This window comes from Leptopilina boulardi, unplaced genomic scaffold (genome assembly GCF_019393585.1).
Source record: "Leptopilina boulardi isolate dan_hultmark-lab unplaced genomic scaffold, ZJU_Lbou_2.1 LbouV2_114, whole genome shotgun sequence".
Lineage (NCBI taxonomy): Eukaryota > Metazoa > Arthropoda > Insecta > Hymenoptera > Figitidae > Leptopilina > Leptopilina boulardi.
Genome location: NW_026137657.1, coordinates 225,486 through 253,199, shown reverse-complemented (window position 1 = coordinate 253,199; position 27,714 = coordinate 225,486). Strand labels below are relative to the sequence as shown.

The 27,714-nt window shown below is 21.4% G+C and overlaps 5 protein-coding genes and 1 long non-coding RNA gene across 8 annotated transcripts in view; 4 read left to right on the top strand and 2 right to left on the bottom strand.

Moving 5' to 3' along the window:
- The first annotated feature begins 1,311 nt into the window (after positions 1 to 1,311).
- LOC127282539 (protein lethal(2)essential for life) lies at positions 1,312 to 6,620 on the top strand. The gene is made up of 4 exons (XM_051306839.1): positions 1,312 to 1,445; positions 2,889 to 3,134; positions 5,419 to 5,640; positions 6,361 to 6,620. The coding sequence occupies exons 2-4, from the start codon at positions 2,889 to 2,891 to the stop codon at positions 6,478 to 6,480; spliced, it is 588 nt and encodes a 195-aa protein (XP_051162796.1). The 5' UTR covers positions 1,312 to 1,445; the 3' UTR covers positions 6,481 to 6,620.
- Positions 5,588 to 7,616, bottom strand: LOC127282546 (uncharacterized). Its single transcript, XR_007843215.1, has 3 exons — positions 7,452 to 7,616; positions 6,119 to 6,212; positions 5,588 to 5,823 (listed from the first exon to the last, which is right to left on the bottom strand). It is a non-coding gene; the product is annotated as an uncharacterized LOC127282546 (long non-coding RNA).
- Positions 7,617 to 10,616: 3,000 nt separating this feature from the next.
- LOC127282476 (aquaporin-4-like) overlaps positions 10,617 to 27,714 on the bottom strand; it is a 50,250-nt gene continuing 33,152 nt past the window's right edge. Inside the window, exons 1-6 of one of the 3 annotated variants that reach the window (XM_051306756.1) lie at positions 14,579 to 14,693; positions 13,575 to 13,750; positions 13,290 to 13,433; positions 11,240 to 11,470; positions 11,032 to 11,112; positions 10,617 to 10,934 (exon numbers count right to left, since the gene is read on the bottom strand). In XM_051306756.1, coding sequence (XP_051162713.1) covers positions 10,791 to 10,934; positions 11,032 to 11,112; positions 11,240 to 11,470; positions 13,290 to 13,433; positions 13,575 to 13,715 — 741 coding nt within the window. In that variant the 5' untranslated portion in view covers positions 13,716 to 13,750; positions 14,579 to 14,693 and the 3' untranslated portion in view covers positions 10,617 to 10,790. Of the gene's footprint in view, positions 10,935 to 11,031; positions 11,113 to 11,239; positions 11,471 to 13,289; positions 13,434 to 13,574; positions 13,751 to 13,850; positions 14,024 to 14,578; positions 14,694 to 27,714 lie in introns of those variants that run through there. The other 2 variants (XM_051306740.1, XM_051306747.1) reach the window with 2 other exon arrangements.
- LOC127282595 (uncharacterized) lies at positions 15,437 to 23,539 on the top strand. The gene is made up of 10 exons (XM_051306941.1): positions 15,437 to 16,284; positions 16,487 to 16,586; positions 16,821 to 16,931; positions 17,015 to 17,170; positions 17,325 to 17,377; positions 21,802 to 22,395; positions 22,754 to 22,853; positions 22,992 to 23,102; positions 23,181 to 23,336; positions 23,434 to 23,539. The coding sequence occupies exons 1-10, from the start codon at positions 15,488 to 15,490 to the stop codon at positions 23,485 to 23,487; spliced, it is 2,232 nt and encodes a 743-aa protein (XP_051162898.1). The 5' UTR covers positions 15,437 to 15,487; the 3' UTR covers positions 23,488 to 23,539.
- LOC127282505 (odorant receptor 67c-like) lies at positions 17,407 to 20,750 on the top strand. Its single transcript, XM_051306777.1, has 6 exons — positions 17,407 to 17,554; positions 18,572 to 18,721; positions 20,022 to 20,121; positions 20,212 to 20,322; positions 20,438 to 20,593; positions 20,662 to 20,750. Exons 2-6 carry the CDS (start codon positions 18,603 to 18,605, stop codon positions 20,713 to 20,715), a joined length of 540 nt encoding a protein of 179 aa, XP_051162734.1. The 5' UTR covers positions 17,407 to 17,554; positions 18,572 to 18,602; the 3' UTR covers positions 20,716 to 20,750.
- Positions 24,203 to 27,346, top strand: LOC127282588 (odorant receptor 82a-like; the record flags this gene model as incomplete). The annotated part of the gene is made up of 6 exons (XM_051306927.1): positions 24,203 to 24,469; positions 24,689 to 24,729; positions 26,630 to 26,729; positions 26,820 to 26,930; positions 27,082 to 27,237; positions 27,308 to 27,346. Coding segments are annotated over exons 1-6 (714 nt in total), but the record flags the coding sequence as incomplete, so codon positions are not given.

The window sequence follows — 27,714 nt, the reverse complement described above, 5'->3', positions numbered from 1 at the left end:
GAGTTAAAGGGAAAAAAAAGGTAAAACTTTTTTTTTCAGTAGATTAACTTCGACAAGGAGTTGACATCGGCTATTTATTTAGTGACTACTATTTTAAAGGGAGTTAAAAGTTTGAATTCTTTTTCAAAATTTTAAAAATTAAAAAATTTAATTATTCTTAGAGATGATTTTTTTAAGGAAAAATTTCACTCTAAAACTTCAGTAGCCTTTTAACTCCCCAATTATTTTTTTTTTTTTAAGCACGCTGTAAATATTTTAAAAAGTGCATTATCTTTTAAACAAAATTTTTGTTCTCATTCATGTTATAACAGAGATTCATCTAAATTATATTCACTGAGAAAATGATTTATTTAGAAGTAAAAAAAAAAAAAAAAAAATTAATTTCATCATACAGAAAAAATTATAATAAAATATCAAATTGCGTGAATTAGATCAAATATGAATTAAATTATATTTAAAAATTAAATTCAAAGTAAATTTAATTCAAATAATTGAATTAAAAAAAGGAAAAAAAAATTTTTTTTTTAAATTAAAATTAAATTAAATTTGAATTAAATTAAATTCGAAGTAAATTTAATTTAATAATTTTAATTAAATTAAATTTGCAAATTAAATTATATATGTAAATTAAATTCAAAAGTAAATTTAATTCAACAATTTGAATTAAATTATATATTAATTAAAGCCGTAGTAAATTTAATTTAATAATTTTGAATTAAATTAAATTTAAATTAAATTCGAAGTAAATTTAATTCAAAAAAATATTTCAATACGTTCAAAATAATTTATTAAAAAAAAAGAAAAGAAAATATTTCCACAATATAAAATACTGAATTTAAATCAAAATAAAATTTTTTTCTCATTACTTTGAATGATCAACTTTTGCCAATAATGATAATAATGATAATAATATTAATAATAATAATGATAATAATAGTAATAATTATAATAATTATGATTATAATAATTATGATTATGATAATTATGATTATGATAATTATGATTATAATAATTATAATAATAATAAAAATTAAATTTATTGAGATTATAAGTATATTCTAAACACTATATAAAAGCATGCCAATATTGTCAAATGTCAATCAAATATTACACTATTGTCAAATGTTGCATTAGGCAAATAATATAATTTTAAAAGTAATTTTTCACACTCTCTTTTTTTTGCGATTCTTAAGTACATTCGTCATGAGCTCGAAAAATAAAAAAAAAATTCCCTTCCCTCTACTGGGCAATGCAACCGGCAACGTGTTTAATATTTGACGTGTAAAGATATTTTTGGATAAGTAAGAAGGCGTTTTAACGTCCCCGTTAGCCGATGAATCTATTTAAGCTCTCGCATCATGATATTTCCGTCAGAGTTGAGCTTTTAACCGCGTAAAATTGTAAACTCGGAGTGAAATTCAAGTTTTCATTTTGCATTTTCAAATGTATGTATTATATATTTAAAAAAAAAAAACGATGAGTGTGTATTTTTTCTTTTTTTGGATTTTTTTACCTGACGACAACTTTAAATACAAATTCTTACATATCTAACTTACTAATGAGTCTCTCCTTAATTATATTTTTTTTTTTCATCCCCCACGATATGATAATATTTTCCCATCCCTTTTTTTTGATATTTATTATCCATCCCATTATTTTCCCCCCCTTGTACTTTTTCGACATTCCTTATTTATTAATTATATATTATCCTTCATTTTTTTTGATTTCATTTCTTATTTGGTATTATCTTTCCTTGTGTGACGATATTGTAATAGCACGCGGAGTATTACTTACAATAATACAAATTCACTTTTCTCATTTTTTTTTTTTTTTTAATCAAATTCTAATTTTATGCACGCAATTATCAATAGTTTTTAATAATTATATACTTATTTTTATAACGTTTATTAGAAACGTTATTAAGGTAGGTATTGTTATTATTGTAATTTAATTATTGTTTATGTATTTTAATAATTATTATCATTATTGTAAGTGACGACTTTTCCCTATAACAAACTCTCATTCATAATATTTATAATTATTTCTAACATTTAAAGAAGATAAGAGGAAATCGCGATCTAAAATCAGGCACTAATGATGAAACTACAGGGATTTTTGCACAATTTTACTTTTTTTTGGACTTCACACATTTTTTTTCAGAATTCAAAATTTTTTTTCTGGATTTATTTATTCATCTTGATGTTCTTTTTCGTTACCTTACAGTAATTTTGCAAAAAAATTTTAATATGCGTGAAAAAGAATACAAAAATTTTATGTAAAATAATAATTTAAGATAAATTTTTGTTCAATTTTATGTAAATTTACCAATTTTAATATTTTATGATATTAATTTTAATGAAAAATTAATATTAAATTTTCTTTTGTCAAAAAATGTGCAATTCAAAGCAAAAAGAGGAAAAAAAAATTGTAAAATTAAATTTTATGATTTCTAATTGTGCGAATTTTGGGATGCTGGCTAATTTATAGATATTTTTACTATAATACGAAGCAAGAAACGACAATATATTTTTTGTTAATATTGAGAGACAAAGATCAAGATTAAATATATATATATATATATATATTTTATGATTTAGATTCTGAATAGATGAAAGATTTTTTAAATTTTTGGAAGAACTGTTTTTTTTTTTTTTTTTTTTTTTTTATTAAATCTCTGATATTATTAAAAGATTATCTTAAAAATACGAAGCATATAGAAGCAATCGTCTCATCATTATGACTCCCAATAACAGACATTTATAATTCCTTAAATCATTATTTTTTTTCATTGTCATTTAGATCACTACAAACCTTGGACTATATTTTTTTCTTATTTACTAAATAAATCCTCAAAATAATACGCAACTCATCGTTTTTTTTTTTTACAGATGTCAACCGTTCCTTTGATGTATCGCGATTGGTGGGACGATTTAGATCGACCCAATCGATTGTTGGATCAATATTTTGGTAGCGGACTCAATCGAGATGATCTTTTCTCGTCATTTTCAAATTTGGCTTTAATGAGACCGCGCTCAACTTTTGGAAATAGTTCCTATTATCGACCGTGGAGAAACGTGGTTCGTCAAAGTTCAGGCGGTGCAAGCACCATTCAAACCGATAAAGATAAATTCCAGGTATTCATTACGTTTCTTTTTTTTCGATTTTTGATCTTTTTTTCGATTTCCGATCCTATCGATCTATTTATCGATATTAAAACAGCGGGGACAAAAACTAACTTACATTTAAAAAATGCCCATTTTTTCGATTATTATTCAGGAAATTGTTTTTTTTTTTTTAAATTATTCTCTTGACGATTGTCAAAACCATTATTGATGGTCCACTCGCGTCTTTTTCAAAACATCAAAAAAAAATTTCTATTTTAATTTTTTGAAAAAGACGAAGGCTGACACAATCATTTTTTCTTTTTCACTCAAGAAACCCCTTTTTTTTTGGCAGTTTTTATTTGCCCTCTACCAAAACAAATCTCAAAAAAAAAAATTTTTGCAATTCTTACCAAATTATTTGGTCATGGATAATAAAATCACAGGCTAGATTCTCTGTGAACTACTTCGAAAATTTTCAAGACAACAAACTATTCCATGATTTTCTTTTCTAAAAAAAAAAATCATGGAATAGTTCGTTGTCTGTTTTTTTTCTAAACTATTTAAAACTTTTTTCGAAATAGATAACAGCCAAATGAAAATCGAACAGCCGTAAACTAACTTATTTGGTCAGGAACTTTGTTTTTTTTTTAAAAAGAAAAAAAAGGAAATAAAAATTTTTAAGATAAAAAAAACTTTTTTAATCGAAAAAAAACTAAATTTAGAAAGAATAAATCTAATTCAAATTGAAAAAATTCAAAGGGTAACTATAAAAAAAAAAATAAATAAAAGTCTAATTGAACTTTTAAAAAAAAATACTTAGGACTAGATGTTAGCAAAAAACGCTATTTCTAAACCTTATTAATAAATTACCTTGTTTAGAAAATGTTCTTTAAAACTGGATAAAACGATTTTTAAAACACACACTGAAACGCTCTCTAACAAAATATTCTTTAAAAAAATCACTCTTTTTTTGTAACTCAGTAACTCGATTTTACATATTAATATCTGATTTCTAACAAACTGCAATTTTTATCATACGCAAAAAATCTTGTATAAAATTGTGCTTTTTTTTTTTGTAGGCGAAATTCTATCAGAAAAGAAAATTTTTTAATCTCCTATACACGGGGTCGTATTCGTAAAACGTAATAAAAGTAAAAAAAAAAAAAATAAAAAAAAAAATTAATTTAAATTCGGATTTCTAGAATTTTTTTTTCTTTTTTGCAAAATTACAAAACCAAAAAAAAACTACGCGGCTCGTGATTTAGAAAGCCACGGACAAACCTCCTCACAAACATGACTATTATCTAATTTTTTTTCATTAAATTTTTTTTTTTTCTCAATTTCCCTGTATTATTTGATAAAGTAACGCATTTTTTTTCGGCGACCTTTTACAAATTTCTATTTTCATCTATTTATTTAAAAAAAAATGTTATAGAAAATAAATAAATGAAAAAAATTATTGGGTAAACTCTAGATTGTATCTACAAATCACAGCACGATCTGTTTTTGTTGATTTCCTTTTTGTAAATATGTTATACAGTAAAGGATTATTATTTTGTTTTTTTCTACAAAATTTCAATTCAGTCTTTTTTTATATATATATATATTAAAAAGGGTTCAAAACTGTTAGGTCGACATATTTTTTTTTTCTTGAACCAAATGGAAGGTCTAAAAGCACGCGCCCCTAATAAAAGGGGCGCGTTAAAGTACTTCTATCACTTGGTTGTGGCCAATTTAAAAAAATAAATACTTTTATACAATCTCAACAATAGAATCATATACATATACAATGGTTTATAAATAGATTTTCTTTATATTTATATATACAAAAAATGTCGCTCAATAAAGAAGTTCCAATTATGGATTAATCATTTTTTTTTTTTTTTTTTTGAAAAGTTCTATTTCAGAACAAATTCGAAAAAATTCAAATAAAAAAAAATTGATCACCTACTTGCATGCATCACCGCTTTTTACGAGAAAATATCACACAAGTAGGTATTCTTTCCCACTACATCTTTTCGAATTTTAATTTAAGGAACAGAAAAAAAAAATTTATTTCTTTAATTACATTTAAAAATTGATCAACAGAATTCAATTATCATTTTCAAATTTTTTCGAAAAACACAAAAATTGGTACTTCTCTATTGGCGTAGGATAATTATATTTAAATTAATCGTAAAAAAAATAATTAAATTGTAGAAAAGTAGTTGCGCTTTTTAAATTAATAATAATAATAATAATAATAATTTTATAACAATAGAGATGTTAAAAGATATACCGTTCAAATCCTTGATTTTCTTTTTTTTTCCCCCAGGTGATTTTGGATGTTCAGCAATTTTCACCGGAGGAAATCACGGTGAAGACACGGGATAATTTTGTTATTGTTGAAGCCAAACACGAGGAGAAGCAAGATGAACATGGATTTGTTGCTAGAAGTTTTATCCGAAGATATGTTCTGCCAACAACTCACGATGTGATGCAAGTCACCTCATACCTTTCCTCGGACGGTGTTTTAACAATAACGGCACCCCAAAAGGTAGATGGAATTTTAATTTTTTTCACCCATTTTTTTTTTCTTTTTTTTTTTTTGAAAAAAAAGGGAGTCGATTCGTGATAAATCACGAGTCTGCTGTTTTTTTTCCAATCTGCTTTAGTCTTGTTCTTTTTTCTTTGATCTTTTGCTTTTAAAGTTGATAAATGACGATCATACTTTACACCTCTAAACACCAAAGTGAAAAAAAAATTCTAATTACATGATTTTGATTTATGTATTAAATAATATTACTAATAAATAATATATTCATTTATTTATTTTATAATAATAATATTTTTTTTTTAATATTATTATTATAAATATTATTTTTATAAATAATATAATAATATAATTAATAATATTATCAATAATATTATAAATAAAAAATATAATATAAATATATAAATATTAATGTATTGTGCAGATAATTTTTTTTTTTTTTCCAAATTTAATAATTTTTTAATCAAATTTTCCTTCTTACCTATTGTTGTTGGCCTTTTTCAATTCATTTAAGAAAAGAGTTGCTGCAAATCCAGGTGAGATTCATATGGATTGTCCAAGACCCAGAGGGTGCTCTGTAAAATGAAAATTAAAAAAAATATTAAATATCAAATTAATTAATTATTAAAATTTTAATGTATAAATTCAATGTTAATTATTATAGAACCCGATTTATTAATTTAGCAATTATCAAATTATTAAAACAAAAAAATTTCTTTTCAGACGGTAACACCCAGTGGTGCCGAAAGGCTCATCGATATCGTGAAAACTGGAACACCGGCAGAGAAAAAAGAAGAAAAATCAGAATCAAAGGAAACGAAAATCACAACTGAATTTACATAAATTTGAAAAAGAAATAAAAAAAAAAAAATTTATGTAACAATTTATATAAACCTTTTTTTTTGTATACGTTTTTACACGGTATTAAATGTTATTAAAAATTAGATAATTTTTATGGATAAAAAATAAAATTTGCAATCTTTTTTTTGGTATTAAATTTTAATACGATTAGAATTAAAATTTTCGATTTACAGCAAAAAAAAAAAAATATTTATCTCAGAAATAAATAAATGTTTCAAATTTATTAATTATTAATTCACTATTTATAAATTAATTAATATTTATTTATAAATTAATTGATAATTAATTAATTTTAAATTAATTTTAAATTAATTGATAATTAATTAATTGTAAATTAATTTATAAATATAAATAGTTATTCAGCCTGAGAAAAATATACTTTTATTTAAAAACAAAAAAATAATTTTATTTACATTTTGGAGTAAAAAATGTTTGGAAACTATACGAATTTCAAAGATAGTGAAACATTTTTCCGAATTGACAAAATTAAAATATTTCAAAGTACAAAAGAATTAAAAAATTTTTCGAATTCGAAACGATAAATTTTTTATAAACCAAAAAAATGTTTAATTTTTTTTTTTTTTAACGCTGTACTGCGCACAAATTCAATCACTTAATAAATTGAAAATTTACACAAGACTTTATTTAATTAATATAAACAGTACCTGCGAAACAAAGATTTATCATAACTTAAATAATTTCAGAATTAAATTAAATTTACAAATATAAAAATTGTGCTACCGCTTCGTCAAAAAAAAGAAAAAAAATAATATTTCTAATATTCAGACTACGGATTTTGAAAAAATTAATTTTCTTAATTTTTTTCAACATTTTTATAAACAAAATTAGTATTGATTCTTGATTAGGGAAACACGATTTAAAGTTCAAGGACAAATTAAAGAACATAGACCGTTATATCTAATAATTGTGAAAAAAAAGCAGTATGTACATACGGTTGCACTCCGCACTTGACAGCCTCGCTGTCTACATTTTGTTGTTGTTTAACAGCGTTCAAATTGACACATATGTGTGGGAGGATTTAAAAAAACAAACTTTTTAAAGGTGTTCTCACTTTGAGATCTGAATGTGACGAAGTTGTTTATACGAATACGCCGGGCGCCGGTGAGCCGCACGCTTATATAGCCTTCTACATCGCAGTTTCCAGAACATTCGAGATCGCTTCATTCTCTTACTGCGCATAATTTTCTAGAAACCAATTTCTCATTTTTTTCCCTAATAAAATTGATGAAAAATCATTCATTTATTTTAAATAAATATTATTATTTTTCAGTTTTTTTGCAATAAATTAAAAAAATGTCTTTTATTTTCCATTTTAGGTCTTTTGCAAAAAAAGAAAAAAAGAAACAAGGAAACTTGGCAGTATTGATCGGTTCAAAGAGAGCGGACGGGATTTCTGGCACGTTCGCCAGGTCCCCCATCTCCCATATACCCATACCACAAGAGGAGTGAATCGACTTCCCCACCCGGCAGCCATTGTTGATGTGCTGGAAATTAACGTCCCAGGGACATGAGAAAGAGAGATGAAACTATAAAAATTAAATGTTAGATAGAAAAGGAGAGGACAATAACAGAATATATATTTTGCGCAGTTCAAACTTCCTTTTGGAAGGATTTTGGGGGGATTTCGTTATTCAAGGTCAAACTTGGAGAACTGCGTATTATTGCGTTTTAGGGCTTGTACAATTTATATATATTCGTTTATATAAAAAAAAGACAGTTAAATTTAGAATTGTATAATTTGATGCAGTCATTGAATGCATCTGACCTAACATTAAGTTTAACGGCCTTTTTGTAAACGATAAGAAGATGTATGCAATTTGCATTTATCCCTTATGAAAATTTCTTATAAGAAAATAATGTTAAAGTTGAAATATTTTCAGTATAATGTTTTTTGCATAATATTTTCGCGATTATAGGTAATTTATTATAAGAAATTCATTATAAAATTTTTTTTTCCCAAATAATTATAAAAATATAATTATTAGAGACTTTGTAATGAAATCATTACAATTTTATAATTATGAAAATGTAATTATAGAAAATAAAATTTTTCATGTGCAAAAATTAAAATATTATAAAATTAAAATTATAAAAATTTAATTACAGAAATTAATTAATTTTGTATTTTACTGATAACTATATATAGTTATCAGTAAAATACAAAAAATTAAAAAAAAAAATTAAAACTATATATAGTTATCAGTAAAATACAAAAAATTAATTAATTTCTGTAATTAAATTTTTATAATTTTAATTTTATAATATTTTAATTTTTCGCACGTGAAAAATTTTATTTTCTATAATTACATTTTTATAATTATAAAATTGTAATGATTTCATTACAGAGTCTCTAATAATTATATTTTTATAATTATTTGGGAAAAAAAATTTTATAATGAACTTCTTATAATAAATTACCTATAATCGCGAAAATATTATACAAAAAAAATTATACTGAAAACATTTCATAACATTATTTTCTTATAAGGAATTTTCATAAGGGATATTTGCAAAAAAAAAATTGTTTGCATATTTTTTTGTTATAATTTATATATAATTTAATGTTAAAGTTATTTGTAAAAATATTTTTAAGATGTAATTATATTTCAAAAGCGTAGGAAAAGTTTTACATTTCTTTTTTTAAAGCGATAGTTTCATATAAGAGATGCGTGGCTTAACTCTTTAATTCGGAATTTTGAGCAAAAAATAAATATTAATTATAATCCAAAAAATTTTTTAGATGAAAATTAAATATTTATAGAAAAAAAAACTAAAAAAAATTTATTTAATTAAAAATAAATATTTATTTTAATCAAATATATTTTTTTTGAACTTAAATTAAATAAATTATATTATTTGCTTCAAATATTTGTGTATTTAAAATAAATACAATTTAATTGACTCAAATAATAATTATTTAAAAATATTTATTTGATAATAGTCAAGTTAATCGATTATTTCAATCAAATTTAAATTATTAATATTAATTAATTTTTTAATATGCCAACAAATCTTGTTTGTTGTTGCAAGAATTTTTTTTTTCGTCCAAACAATTTGAAATTATTTAAGTAAAATGTAATGCGTTTATAATAAATGTTTATGTTTATAATTTAATAACATATATATATATATATATTTTACTGTAACAATTGTAATTATATAAAAAAAAAATCATTAAATTTTTCTCCGCTTTACAATTACGCATTATTACGTAATAACATTCTAACAAAAATTAATTGGAAAAAAAAATTTTTTTCATTAAAAAAATTAAAAAAAATAAGTATATAATATTTTAATCATATAAAATATTATAATTGTTGATAAAGTTTTTTTTGTTAATAATAATTATATATAAAATACTGTAAAGTGAAAATAATAAATGTTTATATTATAATAAAAGTTTTTCTTTGAAGTTTTATTTATTAAAAACGTTCCTGTTTTTCAGTTGAATTTTGTACTAAACGATATAGAAAATTCTAGAAGGTTGCACTGGCAGCTGAAACAGGGCAGATGGTAGGTAACATATACGTGTCTATATATGCGTGTATAATCACGTATACATATATAAATTTGCGCATTTAGCATTTTCTATATAAAAAAAAAAATTACTGATTTTTTTTTTTATGAATGAAACTTATTTTTTCTAAAATAAATTCAAGTCAATTTTTGTGAAAATATAGAAATAATTATTTTTTATTTTGATTTAGAAACAAAAAGTTATTAATAAAAATTTTCACTAAGTTGAATATTATAAATAACTTGATTATTCAACAAACGTGAGCGACCTAATTAAATTTTATCGAATTTTAAAAGTAAACCATTAAAATAAATTTATAAATAAATATATAAGAAATTAAATACATAATAAAAATAAATTATAAGAAACTAAAAAACTAATATAAAATACAAAAATATTAAAACAAATTAACATATAATTCGAATGTCTAGTGAAAAACAAATATGAAATCTCTGCATTTATAAGCGTCTTCTACATTGCGTAATATTCAGAAATTCACATATATATATAAGACAAATGAAAACGTTTTTGTGAAGCAATTTTTTTAAAAAAAAGCTAAATAAATAAATTTAGTCAAATATTTACGTAAATTATTATTTACTTTATTATATTATAAATGTACATTTAATAAATTATGTTATAATACATAAATATATAATTTTATATTCATTATAAAGTATATATTATTATTTAAATATATTATATTTACATAAATGAAAAATTTTTTTAATTTAAAAATTTTTGAAACAAATTTTTAAAGTATTTCATCGTGAATTTTTCTATCGATACTCTCTGAAGCGAAAGAATCCTTTTTACATTCTTTCGTTGGAACACCAAATAAAATTTTATATGTATATGTTCCTAGAAGTGCTCCAAAAATTGGCCCAACCCAATACACCTGTTATATAAAAATTATATATATATATATATATATATTAAAAAATATATTTTCAATAATTAAAACAAAAATCATTTCTTTTTTTTCTTTAATTTACCCAATGATTTTCCCATGCATTTTGAAATATAGCTGGGGCAAAAGTTCTCGCAGGATTCATACTGCAACCAGTGTAGGGTGACTGTAATTAAAAAAATTTTAATGGAATATAAAAATAAAATTTTTAAAAACGTTAAATTATTATTTTTTAATTTCAATTTTCGAATTAAATAAATGATTTTTTGAAAAAAAAAAAAAAAAATGCTTACAGCCGCAAAAGAAAGAGCAGCTACTGAAAAACCAAATCTTAATGCTGTTGAATCAGTCGTATGGGCACATCTTGGGTCCCATGTTGCGGATGCACCTAATAAAATGCATCCAGTACAAAGTGTTTCAATTAAAATTGCTTGTGAAATAGAAATTTCTGGATGTACAAGCGTCACACAAAATGGATTATTTTTTCCTAGGCCATCGTCTAATAGCATGTACGGAGTAACAACCTATATTTTAATAATTATTAAATAAATACTAATACTTTTAATCAAAATTTATATATAATAAACGTCAAAAATAAAAAAAAAATTGTAGATGTGATAAATGTCATATCGATAAAATTATTACCTCACGAATGTGTTTATTATCTGATTTTTGAACAAGAAGAATTGCGTCATTTTAAATCAGAATTAAATGCATTTAATTTGCAGTAATTACGATAAAAGTTTATCCGATATATAAATTATAAATACATAAATACTCTCTAAATCTGAAATAGTCATTTTTTACTAATTCAATTGCACCGATTCGTTCATTAAATAAATTAGTAACTGTTTTTACTGATTCTTAGTTGAAAATTACTAAATTTCAGTAGAAAACTATTAATTTTTAGTAGAAAATTACTAATTTTAGTAGAAAAATACTAATTTTTAGTAAAAAACTACTATTTGTTAGTAGAAAAATACTAATTTTTAGTAGAAAACTACTATTTGATAGTAGACAATTACTAATTTATAGTAGAAAATTACTAATCTTTAGTATACAACTACTAATTTTTAGTAGAAAATTACTAATTTTAGTAGGAAAATACAAATTTTAGTAGAAAACTACTAATTGTAGGTAGAAAATTACTAATTTTTTAGCACGAAACTACTATTTGTTAGTAAACAATTACTAATTTATAGTAGAAAATTACTAAGCTTTAGTATAAAACTACTAATTTTTAGTAGAAAATTACTAATTTTAGTAGGAAAATACAAATTTTAGTTTGAAAATACAAATTTTAGTAGAAAAATACAAATTTTAGTAGAAAACTATTAATTGAGTCGCCGGAAAGTATAACCACACATAAAATTCTGACTCCCATTGAATTAACATGGCCGTCAGAATTTTATGTGTGGTTTTACTTTCCGGCGACTCAATTGTAGGTATAAAATTACAAATTTTTTGCACGAAACTACTAATTGTTACTAAAGAGTTATTAATTTATTGTAGAAAATTACTAAGCTTTAGTATAAAACTACTACACTCAGAGAAATGGTATATTTGTCTCCGAGCCTACTATCTCATTTATTTGTTGCAAGTATATTTTATTTCATTGAAATAAAAAATTTATTTGAGCCAAAGAAAAATTTATTTGTGACAAATAAAACTTTTATTTACGCCAAATAAATAAGTTAGTAGGCTCTGAGACAAATATACGTTTATTTAACTCAAATATGTTTTATTTGGTTCAAATAAATCATTTCTCTGGGTGTAATTTTTAGTAGAAAATTACTAATTTTTATAGAAAAATACTAAGTTTTAGTAGAAAACTACTAATTGTTGGTAGAAAATTACTCATTTTTAGCACGAAACTACTAATTGTTAGTAGACAATTACTAATTTATAGTAGAAAATAACTAAGCTGTAGTATAAAACTACTAATTTTTAGTAGAAAATTACTAATTTTAGTAGAAAAATACTAATTTTAGGAGAAAACTACAAATTGTTGGTAGAAAACTACTAATTGTTAGTAGACAATTACTAATTTATAGTAGAAAATTACTAAGCTTTAGTATAAGACTACTAATTTTTTTTAGTAGAGAACTACTAATTTTTAGTAGATAATTACTAATATTAAGGCTAATTAGTAAACATTAATAAATTCATTAGTAGTTTTCTACTAGCAATTAGTCATTTTGGACTAAAAATTAAGACAAAATGTTATTAATAAATTTAATTAACAAATAAGCGCAATTAAATTTAGTAAAAAGTGACTAATTCAAACTTAGAGAGATTTAGTTGTATATATATTTTTTTATTTTATAAATAAATATTAATTACCATTAACATTCCATAACCAATTATTGCTCCAATAAATTGTGCTATAACATATAATATTCCAGTGGGAATGGATTTAATTCCCAAAATAACAGCTCCTATTGTAACAGCCGGATTTAAATGAGCTCCACTTATGTGACCGAGCATCTGGGGGATTTAATTATATAATCAATCAGTAATTATCATGGTAATAATATAAAATTTTATTTTTATAATTATTTTTTTTTTAAATTTTTTATTTATTTATTTATTTATATTAATAATTTATTTAATAATAAATGAACATACCATGATAATGAGATTCACAGTAAGACCAAAAGTAAGGGCACTTTGCATTGGTGGTGGTGGTGATGAACCTAATGTTCCAATAGAACCCATACATCCTATAAATATTAAAATTGCCGTTCCTAAAATTTCGGCAGAACACATTGTTAATGTTCCTTGATTTAGATTCCATAGTGAGACTGTAAGTTTAATAAATTTTTTTTATTGCAAAATTTGACAAAAACAAGGCGAGAAAATTTTTTTTTTATTAAAGAAAAATTATTTTTTTTTTAATTTTACCACTTCTTATGCTGGACATGGTAAATGATGATTATAATCTATTATAATAATTGATTTTTTTTTTGACTTAATTAACCTATTAATAATTTAATTACTAGATACTTTGTTACGTTCTAAAGAAAATAGACTGATTCTCTTTATAAAACCTCTTTTACGTGAAAATCTTCCACTTAGTTTTAATTTTTAAAAAAATCTACTTATCATTAATATAAAGTGCTACCTTACATTATATATATATTATTAAATTACAATTTACTTTGAATTTTTATATTTTACCTTCTTGACATTATCTTCTTTTAATCTGATATTGAACAGATTAAGTAAATATGAGAAATTCACAATTTATTATATTTTCTATATTTTTATATGTTTTAACAAAAAAAAAATAAAATAAAATTATTCGCTTAATATATATCTATTAAGGGATATAATCAAATAAATTATTTTTTTAGGATGATATTAAAATTCATGTATCAATAATAATTTTCGACTTGCACGCAAACATATTTAATATTTCTTTTTTCATATAAAAAAAATAATAATAATAAATAAATGTAACTCTGAATAAAAAATGAAAAAAAGTAGAAAATTTATGATTAAAATATTTATTAATAAATTTATTAATATTTATTTATAAATTTATTAATTAATAAATTTATTAATATTTATTTATAATAAAATATTAAAAAATATATACAAACAAAAAGTAAAATTATGATAATTCACACCTTAATATTTTTTTCATCTCACTGGTAATTTATAATATGCAACTATTGTGTTCTAGAACTTTCTTCAATATTTATTGCTTTCTTATCAAATTTATTAGAAATATGAAATCAATTTATGATAATACACACATTTTCTCACAATTTTATTTTTCAAAAAAATATTCCACTTTTTAAATAAATAAAAAATTTTTTTATATATATATATATTTCGACAGTTCAACTGCGTTTTCTCACCAAAAGTAAAAATAATTAAACAAATTTTAAAAATTTTGAATAATTTTTAATTTTAATTTTTGCATGATTAACCCGCGTGTTTATTTAACTGAAGAAAATAAAAATCACTCGATCAATTTATATATATATTTAACATGAAAAAAAGGTTAATGAACTTTTCAAAAAAAAAAAAAAAAAAAAAAAAAAATATCAATTAATAAGATAATATGTATAATAAAAAAGATATCTGCGAATTGGAATTCATAAATGATAACAAATATTGGAGAGTTTATAATTGGTGGAAAAAAATATTTTATAATTAAAATATTTATTAAAAATAAAAAAAAAAATTAAAAATAAAAATTTTAGAAACAAAATTTTACATGTAAAATATTTTTTTTATTTTCATATTGAACTTTGGAACAATATTAAAGTTAATAGTTGTCACAAAATGATTCAAAATAATTTACTTATGAATGTCAAATTGTTCCTATAAAAATTCAAATGATGATTAAATAATGATCTTTCTTTCTTCCTGGAAACAATTTTCCTACAACTCTTTTATGGATATAATTTAACTAAATGACAAGGGTAATTTTTGTTCCCTAATATAAACTTTTGCGCGCGCATGACTTATACAAAAAAAAAAAAAAATAGGAATGATCAAGTCAGTTATAAACTAAACATCAATTCATCATGGTCAAGAGAAACAAAGAATTTATAAATTCAAATTATTTTCACGATTATAATTATGTGGTTAAAGTTGCTCAAACATTACTCACACCACTTGGAATTTGGCCACGTTATGGAAATGATAATTTTTTTTCAAAATTACAAGTAATTTTACATATTATCATAGTTTTCAGTTTTATGCTATTTTTACTAATACCACATTTGTATTATACATTTTTTGACGCTGAGGATTTAAAGAAATTAATGAAAATAATAGCGGCACAAATATTTAGTACACTTGGTGTTATTAAATTTTGGACAATGATTATTAATAAAAAAAAAATTAAAAATTGCCTCGAGGATATTGAAAAGAATTTTCAAAATGTTAAAACAATTAATGATCGTGATATAATGTTAAAAAATGCAAAAATTGGTCGTTTTTTTACAACTGCTTATTTGGGTTTATCTTATGGTGGTGCATTACCATATCATATTGTAATGCCATTGGTGGCTGAAAGAATTATTAATAATGATAATTCAACGCAAATTCCATTACCCTATTTAACTGATTATATATTTTTTAAAGTTGAAACATCACCATTTTATGAATTTATTTTTATTTTACAAATTTTCATTAGTAGTCTCATTTTGTCGACAAATTGTGGTGTTTACAGTATGTTGGCAGCAATTATAATGCATGCTGTTTGTCTCTTTGAAATTGTTTGCAAGAGACTTGAAAATTTATCAAAAAATGCAAATAATATTCAAGAATTAATTACTGAATTGAGAATTATTATTCAAATGCATAATCGTGCAATTAAGTGAGTTTCATTTTTTAAACATTTTTTAATATTAATTTCATTTTTTTTCAATTTTATTATTTTATATTTGTTTTATTATTTTAATATTTTATTTAATTTTTATTTTTATTTTCTGTGCATTTTCAGAATTAATTATTTGTGCTAAAAATAAGAAATTTTTGAATTAGTTAAAAATTTAATCAAATTCAATAAATAATTTCAGATATGCTGAAAGAATTGAACGTTCATTAAATGTTGTATTTCTCTGTGAAGTTGTTGGTTGTACAATTATTATTTGTTTCTTGGAATATGGAGTGTTGCAGGTAATATTTTTATTAACAATAATAATATTAATATTTTTATAAAAATAAAATTTTTATATTAGTAATAAAAAATTAATAAAAAAATAGTAATAAAATAATTAATAAAAAAATTAGTAATTTTTATAAAATTATTACCACTATTAATAATTATTACTATTTTTTTTTTAAATAATTAAAAACTATTTGTCCAAATGTAATGTCAATTTTTTTTTTTTTTTTTTAATTAAACATTAGGATTGGGAGGAAAATGATCTACTTGGAACAATGACGTATTTCATTTTAATGACATCAATTTTCGTCAATGTTTATATAATTTGTTTTATAGGAGAAAAACTCAAAGAACAGGTAATTTTTTAAAAATTTTTTTTGAAAAAATAAAAAATTGAAAAATTTATTCATAATTTAAAAATTTTTCTTTTTATAAAAAGAGCTCAAATGTTGGTTATTCAACATACTCTATAGATTGGTATAATCTTCCAAAAAATGTAGTGGTAGATTTGACATTTTTAATGATGAGATCTGAACATCCATCTTGTTTAACTGCTGCTAAAATGGCTGATTTGTCACTTCAAGCTTTTACTGGCGTTTGTATAATTTTTAAAAGTTTTGTTAACTATTTTTAATTTTTTTAGATTTAAATTATTTTTTTTTAATTTTAATGTTTTAATAAAATAATTATAGTAATTAATTTTTTAATTTTTCAAATTTTAAATAATAATAAATGTTTTTAATTTTTAGGTAATTAAAACATCGGCGGCATATTTAAATTTTCTCCGAGCACTTGAAATTTCATAACAGCATTTATTAATATTATTTTATAATAATTAAAAAAAAAAATTCTATTAAAAAATTAGAATTTATAAATATGTAGTAGAAAATATATTACAAAATTAATCAGCAAAATTTTTAAAATAGCTGAAAAAAAATTGTTTTGATGCGCCTGAATAATGGCAATCAGTTTCTGACTCGTAAGTTGTGTTTCCTACATAAAGGCGTTAAAAAAATGCTGTACTGTTTTTTTTTAAATAAAAGATTTTTTTTTTCATATTTTGAAACACAAAAAAAATATCTACATTTTTTTTTTTTTTTTTTTTGGTACTAAGAAAAATAAATATTCAAAATTACTGCTATTATGAAAATTGTCAGTATAACTTTTTTTTCCATTAAAGTAATATTGTATAATTATATTTATATTTCAATGACGGCTATTAATCTATAACCCTTTATTTTACAATTAGAAGACAAAAGCGCATGCGTATATTATTTTTTCTATTCCATTTGTTCTTTAGAATAAAAAGAGTAGACTATTCTTTTCTAGTATAAAAAAAAAAAAAAATAATCATGATTGTGAGAAGAGAAAAGAAATTTGAAAATTTATTTAAAAATTCCAATTTAAATGAAGATTTTAATTTTGCTATAAAATTAAATCGACGACTATTAACATTAATTGGCATGTGGCCTATTGATAAAAAATTATTAAAAGAAAAATTAATTGCAAAATTTTTAAATATTTCTTGTATATTTTTTTTATTATTTATCATTATTCCTGGTTGTATTGATATTATTTTAACAAATGATTTTCAAATTGCATTAATAAAAATAGGACCATTAAGTTTTGCCATAATGAATATGTTATATTTTTCATTTTTTTTTATTCATCGTGATGAAATTTATTATTGTTTTGAATTAATTTACAATGATTGGCAAAATGTTAATAATAAAGAAAATCGTGAAATTATGTTAAAAAATGCAATAATAGGGAGAAATTTTATTATTTTATGTTCAAGTTTTATGTTTGCCGGTTCACTATCGTTTACAATTTTTTTCCCCTTATTGGATAATTTTATTTCATCGGGAAATTTAACAGAAAGAAATATTGCATTTCCGGGAAATTTTTTAATATTTAATACTAAAATTCGTCCATATTATGATATTGTATTTTGTCTACAAATATTCAGTTCATTTACATGTTGTTCGATAACAAGTGGAATTTGTAGTATTGCCATTTCATTTGTAATGCATATTACTGGACAACTTGAAATTTTAAATGGTTTTCTTCAATTATTAGTTAATGAAACTTCTGATAAATCAAAAATGATTTCATTTATTGTTCAACGACACATTCGTTCATTAAGGTAATTATTATTATTATTACACTGAAAAAAAAATTTATTTGATTCAAATACTTCAAATTATTTGAAAAATATTTAATTGGTTCAAATACTTTTTATTTGGATCAAAAAAATATGTATTTGATTCAAATAAACTGAATTATTTAATACAAATAATAAATTATTTAATCCTAATACACTATTTCATCAAGACAAATAAAAAAATATTTCAATCGATTAAATATTTATTTGAAACGATCATAATGATTTACTTGAAACAATTAATTTATTTATTTCACTCAAATCTTTTGTTTTATTGAAACAAATAAAAAGTATTTGATATAATAACTTTATTTAATGGATTCATGTAAACTAAATTATTTAATACTAATACACTATTTTATCAAGACAAATAAAAAAATATTTTAATCAATTAAATATTTATTTGAAACGATTATAATGATTTACTTGAAACAATTAATTTATTTATTTCACTCAAATATTTTGTTTTATTGAAACAAATAAAAAGTATTTCATATAATTACATATTTTTTAATTTATTGATTTGAGTAAGAATATTTAATTTAGAAATGGAAGAATTAGTAAATAAATAAGTTATTTATTCAATTCAAATTTTGATTTATTTGAATCAAAAAATTCTTACATTTTATGCAAATAACTTATGTATTTGGATCAAATAAAAATAATAATTGCCGCAATTAAAGAGGTTTTAGTTTCAATTAAAACAATTACTTATGACAAATAATCGAATATTTGATTCAAGAAAATTTTTAGTTGTTTCAAGAAAAATATTTTATTAATGCAAATAAATATTTATTTGAATCAAAAAACATGCAGTATTGAATGAAATAATTTTCATAATTGATTTAAATAATTATTTATTTGCTTTGAATATTCCATTTATTTGATTTGAATATTTTGTATTTGATTCAAATAAATATTTATTTGATACGATAAAATAAAATACTTATGTTTAGTAAATATTTATTTGAATGGAATAATTTTCATAATTGATTTAAATAATTATTTATTTGCTTTGAATATTCCATTTATTTGATTTGAATATTTTGTATTTGATTCAAATAAATATTTATTTGATACGATAAAATAAAATACTTAGGTTTAGTAAATATGTATTTGGTTCAAATACATATTTATTGGATAATAGACAAGTAAATGATGTATTTGAATCAAATACTTTTTATTTGATCCAAATAAATTTTTTTTTCAGTGTATTTATTACTATTTAGTATAGATAAAAAATTTTTTTTGTTTTATAAAACAATATTTGTAATTTATATAGATTTGCAGAACAATTGGAAAATATTATGAAGGAAATTTGTTTAGTTGAATTTTTGAGTTCGACATTTGGTATTTGTTTAATAGGATATTATATCGCATCGGTATATAAAATTTTTGATTCATTTTTGTTTTTATTTTTATATGCAAAATATATTTCGAAATATAATGATATTCAATTATTTTTTTTTTAGGAATTTAAAAACAATGATATAACAAAAACTATTGTTTATTGTATACTATTGATATCATATATCTTTAATATATTTATTTATTGTTTTTTGAGTGAATTACTTTTAACAAAGGTATTAAAATAAAAGTTTCTTTTTCTTCTGTAAAAAATAAAATTATTTTTTTTATTATTTAAATTTTTATAAAAAAAAAATTATTAAATTATTATTATTATTATTATAAAAAAAGTGTGAAGATGTTGGAAAACAAACGTATATGATTAAATGGAATTTATTGCCAAAGAAAAAATCACTTGATTTAATTCCAATTATAATGATATCTTCAAAACCAGCAAAACTTACTGCAGGCAAAATAGTTTCATTTTCAATAGGTTGTTTTTGTAGCGTAAGTTATTTTAATATTTAATATTCAATTATTTAATTAAAATATAATTTTTTTTTGTTATTTTTCAGGTTTTAAAAGTGTCTGCAGCTTATTTAAATTGTCTTCGTTCATTTCTAAACTGATTTAAAGAAAAAACATTTATTTACTAATATTTAGGGTAAATTTTACACAATTTATATGTATCATTGTGCATAATAAAATTTTTTAAAAAAAATTTATTATTTCATTTTTATTAATTTTTAAATTTCGCGCCTATATTTATTGTTTTGTGTTACAAGGTTGGCACTCCTCAATTCGATTCCTAACCTAAAAATTATGTTTTAAATTGTTTTTTTGTACTTATTTGTATAGCAAATTCTCGATCTATAAAATCATGAAAACAAAACTATAAACTATAAACACAGAAAATTAAAAGGCATTAAAATAAGCTGCAACGCTTCTTATTTTAATCCAATTTTGCTTATTTTAATACCAAAATGGATTAAAATAAGCAAAATTGGATTAAAATAATAAGAGTTGCAGCTTATTTTAATGCCTTTTAATTTTCTGTGAATGTTATAAACAATTATATTATTAAAAATCTAAAACTTGCGCTTTACGAAACTTGTTCTTTATTAAATTTTCATGGCAAAAATAAGTTGATAGCCATAAGATAAACACTTTTAAAAACTTTGTAAAAAAAAAACAAAACTATTTTTTATAAACAGTTTTTCTTAAATTCTGAAATTTTTTTTTTTTAATAAAAAATCTATTTTGCTTTTTAATCACAAAAAAAACTGATTGTAATTTAAGAATAAAAAAAAAAGAGTTTAATTTTACGTAGTTTATAGATGTAATTTGTCATCATTGAAGAAATAATAATATCATCTAATAAGCGCAAGCGCAAAGCTTGTTACGTTGAAATGAGTGGCTTTCAACAAAAGTTGGCAGTTGCTAAAGTATCATGATACAATGAACTTTAATAAAAAAAATATGATTGAAAAAAATTTGAAATTTATTTCAAATCCATTTTATAAAAATGATAATAAATATGCAATTAAATTTTTTCGTAAATTTTCCATAATACTTGGCCTATGGCCAATGATAAATTCAAATTTAGAATTTTTTTTTAAATTATCTTTACGATTTTTATATTATTCAACAACAATATTTACATATTCATCTTCTATTCTTCATGGAATATTTATATTAAATGATTTACATTCAAGATTATTAATATCGGGTCCAATTATATTTTGGACAATGTTATTATTTAAATATACATTAATATTGAATCGTAGTGATTATATAAAAAAATGTTTATTATTTATTGAAGAAGATTGGCAAGAAGCTAAAACAAATGAACATCGTTTTATTATGATGAGAAGCGCAAAATTTGGCAATTATTTAATAATTATATGTGCAAATTTTATGTTTAGCGGTGGTATTTTTTATCATTTAATTGCACCATTAACGGCTGATTCAATAATAACGGAAAATAATATAACAATACAACCATTTCCAACGCCAGCTTATGGAAAATTTTTCACCAGTGGCTATACACCAGTTTATCAAATTGTTTTCATTGTACAAGCATTCACGGGAATTTTTAATGATTTATTGAATGTGATGACATTTAGTTTGGCTGCTGTTTTAATTTTACATTCTTGTGGACAATTTGATGTGCTTATTATGTATTTAAATAATCTTGTTTCAGATTATGATGATGATGATGATGATGATAATGATAGTTATGATAAAAATGTTGCTTTGAGTCATAATCGTTTGGTTATTATTGTTCAACGACATTTGCGTGTATTGAGGTGAGATTTATAAATATGATTTTGATTATAAAATTATGATTTTGATTTATGATTTTAATTAAAAAATTACGAATTTAATTATAAAATGACAAATTTTGAATAACTGAAATTTGTCTTCAATACATGAAAAAAAAAAAAAAAAATTAATCAGCGAAAGTTTTCAATAGAATAGTGAAAGATTTTTAATTGAAATCATTAAAACTTTTCCTATTCTAGTGAAACTTTTCGCTGTTCCAAATAAATCTTTTATATTTCGTGTATGCTAATAATAATTAGATAATAATACTAAAAACAAATTAATAATTATTAATATAATAATTATAATAAATTAATAAAAATTTTTTAAAAACAATTTTAGTTTTGTTAATCATTTAGAAAACTTGTTGACTGAAATTTGTCTTATTGAAGTGATGGGTTCGACAATAATAATTTGCTTATTGGGATATTATATTATTGTGGTATAAATATAATTTTTATATTTTAACATTTATTTTTTAAATTTTAAATTGAAAATTTTTTTTTTTTAAATATTTCAATATTATTTTCTTTTATTTGAACTAAATAATTATTCTTTTCTTTTATGTAAAAAATTATAGGCATGCAAAGAAGTTGAAGTCTCAGATATTTTGGCATACATTTTTCTTATTGCTTCATTTATTTTCAACATGTTTAATTACAGTTATTTAGGAGATCTTCTAACATGTCAAGTAAAGAATAATAAAAAATTAAATGTTTTATTTATTTTAATTTTTTTTTTTAAATAATTTTTATTATAATTTTTAAAGGCGGTAAAAGTCGGCGATTTTGTACGCATGATTAAATGGTATAAATTACCAAAACAAACAATTAATGAACTTATTTTATTAATAAAAATGTCACAATTCCCAGTAAAAATTACTGTTGGCAAATTTTCAGCTTTATCATTAAATAGTTTTAGCGCCGTAAGTTACTTTTTAAAAACTATTATATATTTCTTTTGATTAATAAAAAAAAAAAAAAATTTGCATTTCTTCAATAAAATAAATTCTTAAATTTTAGGCACTTAAAACGTCTGCAGCGTATTTCAATTTTGTTTGGAGAATGACGCAGTAAAATTTATTTTTCTTTTTCAATTGCAGGTTTCTTTAATAATTTCCAATTTTTTAAATTTGTAATTTACAATAACGCCCTTATAGACAATTATATAATATTGATATTAATAATAATATTGACGCACAATTTTTGATAAACAAATTGTAAAAAACAAATCCTTTTTTTTTGTAATTTAACAAGTATTTTTATTTTTAAGCACACACTGTTAAATAATAAATAAATTTGTTTTTGACAATATATAAAAATAAAAAAAATTAATTTCTCTAACTTGATGAATCGTAACAAACTGATGGGACAATAATTGCAATAATGAAATTTCTGTCTATGAATTTGTTTTGCGCAAGCGTAAGCCTAACTTCTCGACTTTCGCAAAGAAAAAAAAAGAAGCGTCAGTATAAAATGAGACTGAGAACTTGAAGAAACTTACAAGTTTATAGAATACAAAAAAAAAATGTCTAATAAAAAATTGAATTTAGATTATGAAAGTGATTTAAAATTTACAATAAACATTGCTAAATTATTAGGAATAATTATATGTTTATGGCCAAATAATTCAGAGAAATTTTCATTAAAATTGATAATTAAAATAATTATCAATTTTCTATCAGGTTTTCTAATGACATGTGTTGTAATATCAAATATTCTTTGTACAATATTAAAAGCAAAAAAAATTGAAGAAAAAGTCGATATCATTGGACCAACAACATTTTATATAATGTCATTATTAAAATATTTTCTATTTTTATATCGTAGTGAATCATTTAAAAAATGTTTAAAATATATTGAAAATGATTGGATGCAAGTTAATGTTAATGAAGAAAGAGAAATAATGTTAAAAAATGCAAAATTTGGTAGAACAATTTCAATTTGGTGTACTATATTAATGTTTAGTGGTGGTTCTGGTCATCATTTTTTTAAACCATTATTGTCAGATAGAATATTAACTAAAATGAATATTAGCGTTAAACCATATCCATCACCAGTTTATGGTGATATTTTTAATACTGGTTTAAGTCCATTGCATGAATTAACATTTGGAGGAATAATTATTGCTGATTTTTTTATTCTTTCAATGAGTGTTTATTCATTTAATATATCATCAGTATTTTTAATTCATGCATGTGGACAATTTAAAATTATTAATTTTCATTTAAACGATCTTGTCAATGGATTAAATGGAATGAAAAATACTGTTGAGGAGAGATTTATTGCTATTGTAAAGCAGCACACGAGAGTATTGAGGTATTTCTATTTTAAAAATTTATTTCTCATAAAAAAAGGAAAAAAAACCCCATTTAGGTTTTAGAGTACTTTAATTAAATTTTTATATAGAGACATTGTCTGACTGAAACCGATTTTTATTACTGATTTCCAAGTTGCAAACATTTTTATTGAAAGAAATTATAAGAAAAAAAAATGTATGTCTGACTAAACCAGATTTTTACTACTGATTCCTAAATTACAATTATTTGTATTGAAAATCAAATAATAAATATATGTCTGACTAAAATTGATTTTTACTACTGATTTTTAAATTACAAGCATTTCTATTAACAGAAATTTTAATAAAAAACTATGTCTGACTAAAACTGACCTTTACTACTGATGGAACAACATTGCCTGACTGAAACAGATTTTAACTACTGATACTCAAATTGCAAACATTTTTATTGGAAGAAATTATAATAAAATAATATATGTCTGACTCAACTAGATTTTTACTACTGATTCCTAAATTACAATTATTTTTATTAAAAAGAATCTAATAACTAAAATATGTCTGATTAAAGTGAACTTTGACTACTGATGGCATTGAAAATCTAAAAATAAAAAAATGTCTGACTAAAATTGATTTTTACTACTGATTTTTAAAGTACAAGTATTTATATTTACAGAAATTCTAGTAAAAAAATAAATGTCTGACTACACCTGATTTTTACTACTGATATCTGAATAACAATTATTTTTATTAAAAAAATCTAATAACAAATATATGTCTGACTAAACCGACCCCTTACTACTGAAGGAAAAATATTGTCTGACTAAATGTGATTTTTACTACTAATTTCAAAGTTGTAAATATTTTTTTTGAAAGAAATGGCCGCCGAATGAAATTCTAATAAAAAAAATATGTCTGACTAAAACGGACTTTTACTACTGCAAAAAACATTGTCTGACAAAAACTGGATTTTACTACTGATTTCTGAATTACAGCAATTTTTATTATAAGAAATACTAATAAAATATAATAACAAAAATATGTCTGACTAAAACGAACCATTTCTACTTATGGCAAAAGATTGTCTGACTATAACTGATTTTTACTACTATTTTGTAAATTAAAACAATTTGTATTAAAAAATAATAATAATAATAAAATGTGCCAAAAATATGTCTGATTAAAACTAAATTTTACTACTGAGAAAAAATATACTCTGACTAAAATTGTTTTTTTTTACAACTAATTTCTAAATTACAAATATTTGTATTGAAAGAAATTTTAATTAAAAAAATATGTCTTACCGAAAATGACTTTTACTACTGAGAAACAATATTGTCTAACCAAAACTGATTTTAACTACTCAATTCTAAATTACAAATATTTTTATTGGAAAAAAATACTAATAAAACAATGTGTCTGACTCAAACTGACCTGTTCTACTGATATCTATATTAAAAGTATTTTTATTCCTAAAAAAATCTAATAACAACAATATGTCTGACTAAAACGAACCATTTCTACTTATGACAAAACATTGTCTGACTATAACTGATTTTTACTACTATTTTGTAAATTAAAACAATTTGTATTAAAAAAAATAATAATAATAAAATGTGCCAAAAATATGTCTAATTAAAACTAAATGGTACTACTGAGAAAAAATATAGTCTGACTAAAATTGTTTTTTTCCTACAAATTTCTAAATTACAAATATTTGTATTGAAAGAAATTTTAATTGTAAATAAAAAATCTAATAACAAAAATATGTCTGACTAAAACGAACTATCACTACTGAAGGAAAAACATTGTCTGACTGAAAACTGATTTTCACTATACTAATTCCCATATTGGAATTATATTTTCAAAAAAATTAAATAAAAAAAAAATATGTCCATACTTATAATTTTTATTTACTTTTAGTTATGTTTCTCAATTAGAAATGGTATTTAGTGAAATATTTCTTGTCGAAATATTAGGCTGTGCCATCAATTTGAGTATATTGGGATATTTTGCAATATCGGTAAAAATAATTATTTCTAATTAAAATAATATGAATATTTTTTACTTCATTTAATATTTTTATATATGTTTAAAAAAAACGAATTCATAGAATTGGAAGGAGGGAAACATTGCTAATTTTATAACATATATAATTTTAATAAATGTTTTTATTTTTAATATTTTTATATATTCCTATATTGGAGAAATGCTTACTATTCAGGTAAATATTTTAAATTTGAAATATAATTTTTTAATTAATGTTTTTTAATTTATATTTTTTTTCAAAAATTACACAGAAAATTAAAAGGCATTAAAATAATAAGCGTTGCAGCTTATTTTAATGCCTTTTAATTTTCTGTGTAATGATTCAGGCTAGAAAAGTCGGTGAAACGGGATATCTAATAGATTGGCATCAATTGCCAAAAAATATTTCCCTTGATTTGTCATTTTTCATTCAAATTTGTCAATTTCCAAAAAAAATTACAGCGGGGAAAATTGTTTTTCTTTCTCTTGCTTCATTCACTGCGGTAAAAAAAATTTTTTTTAAACAAAATTATTCATTTAAATATTGTCTAAATTTTTATTATTCTTTTTCAGATAATGAAATCATCTGCTGCTTATTTTAATATTCTTTGGAAAATGCCGTAATTAAAAAAATGGATATTACAAAAAAATATATGAAATTATTTTTGAAATTAAATTTTTTTTTTTGGAGAAATATTAATAAAAATTTTACTGAGAATTTTAAAACTTGTTTTACACAATAAAAGTTTTAGGATTTTTTTTCCGTAAAAACGATTTATATAACTTGTTCTAGTTTCTTTTTATAATTAATAAATTATTTAATTAGTTAATAATTTTTTTTTGAATAAAACTCGGATATAGACAAAAAAATTAGTTTAGATTTCTTTTTTAAATAAATTTTAACAAGTACTTTTTAAGCACACTATGAAAGAAATAAATTCTTTCAAAACAGAAATAATTTGCGAAAATATGTAAATTTC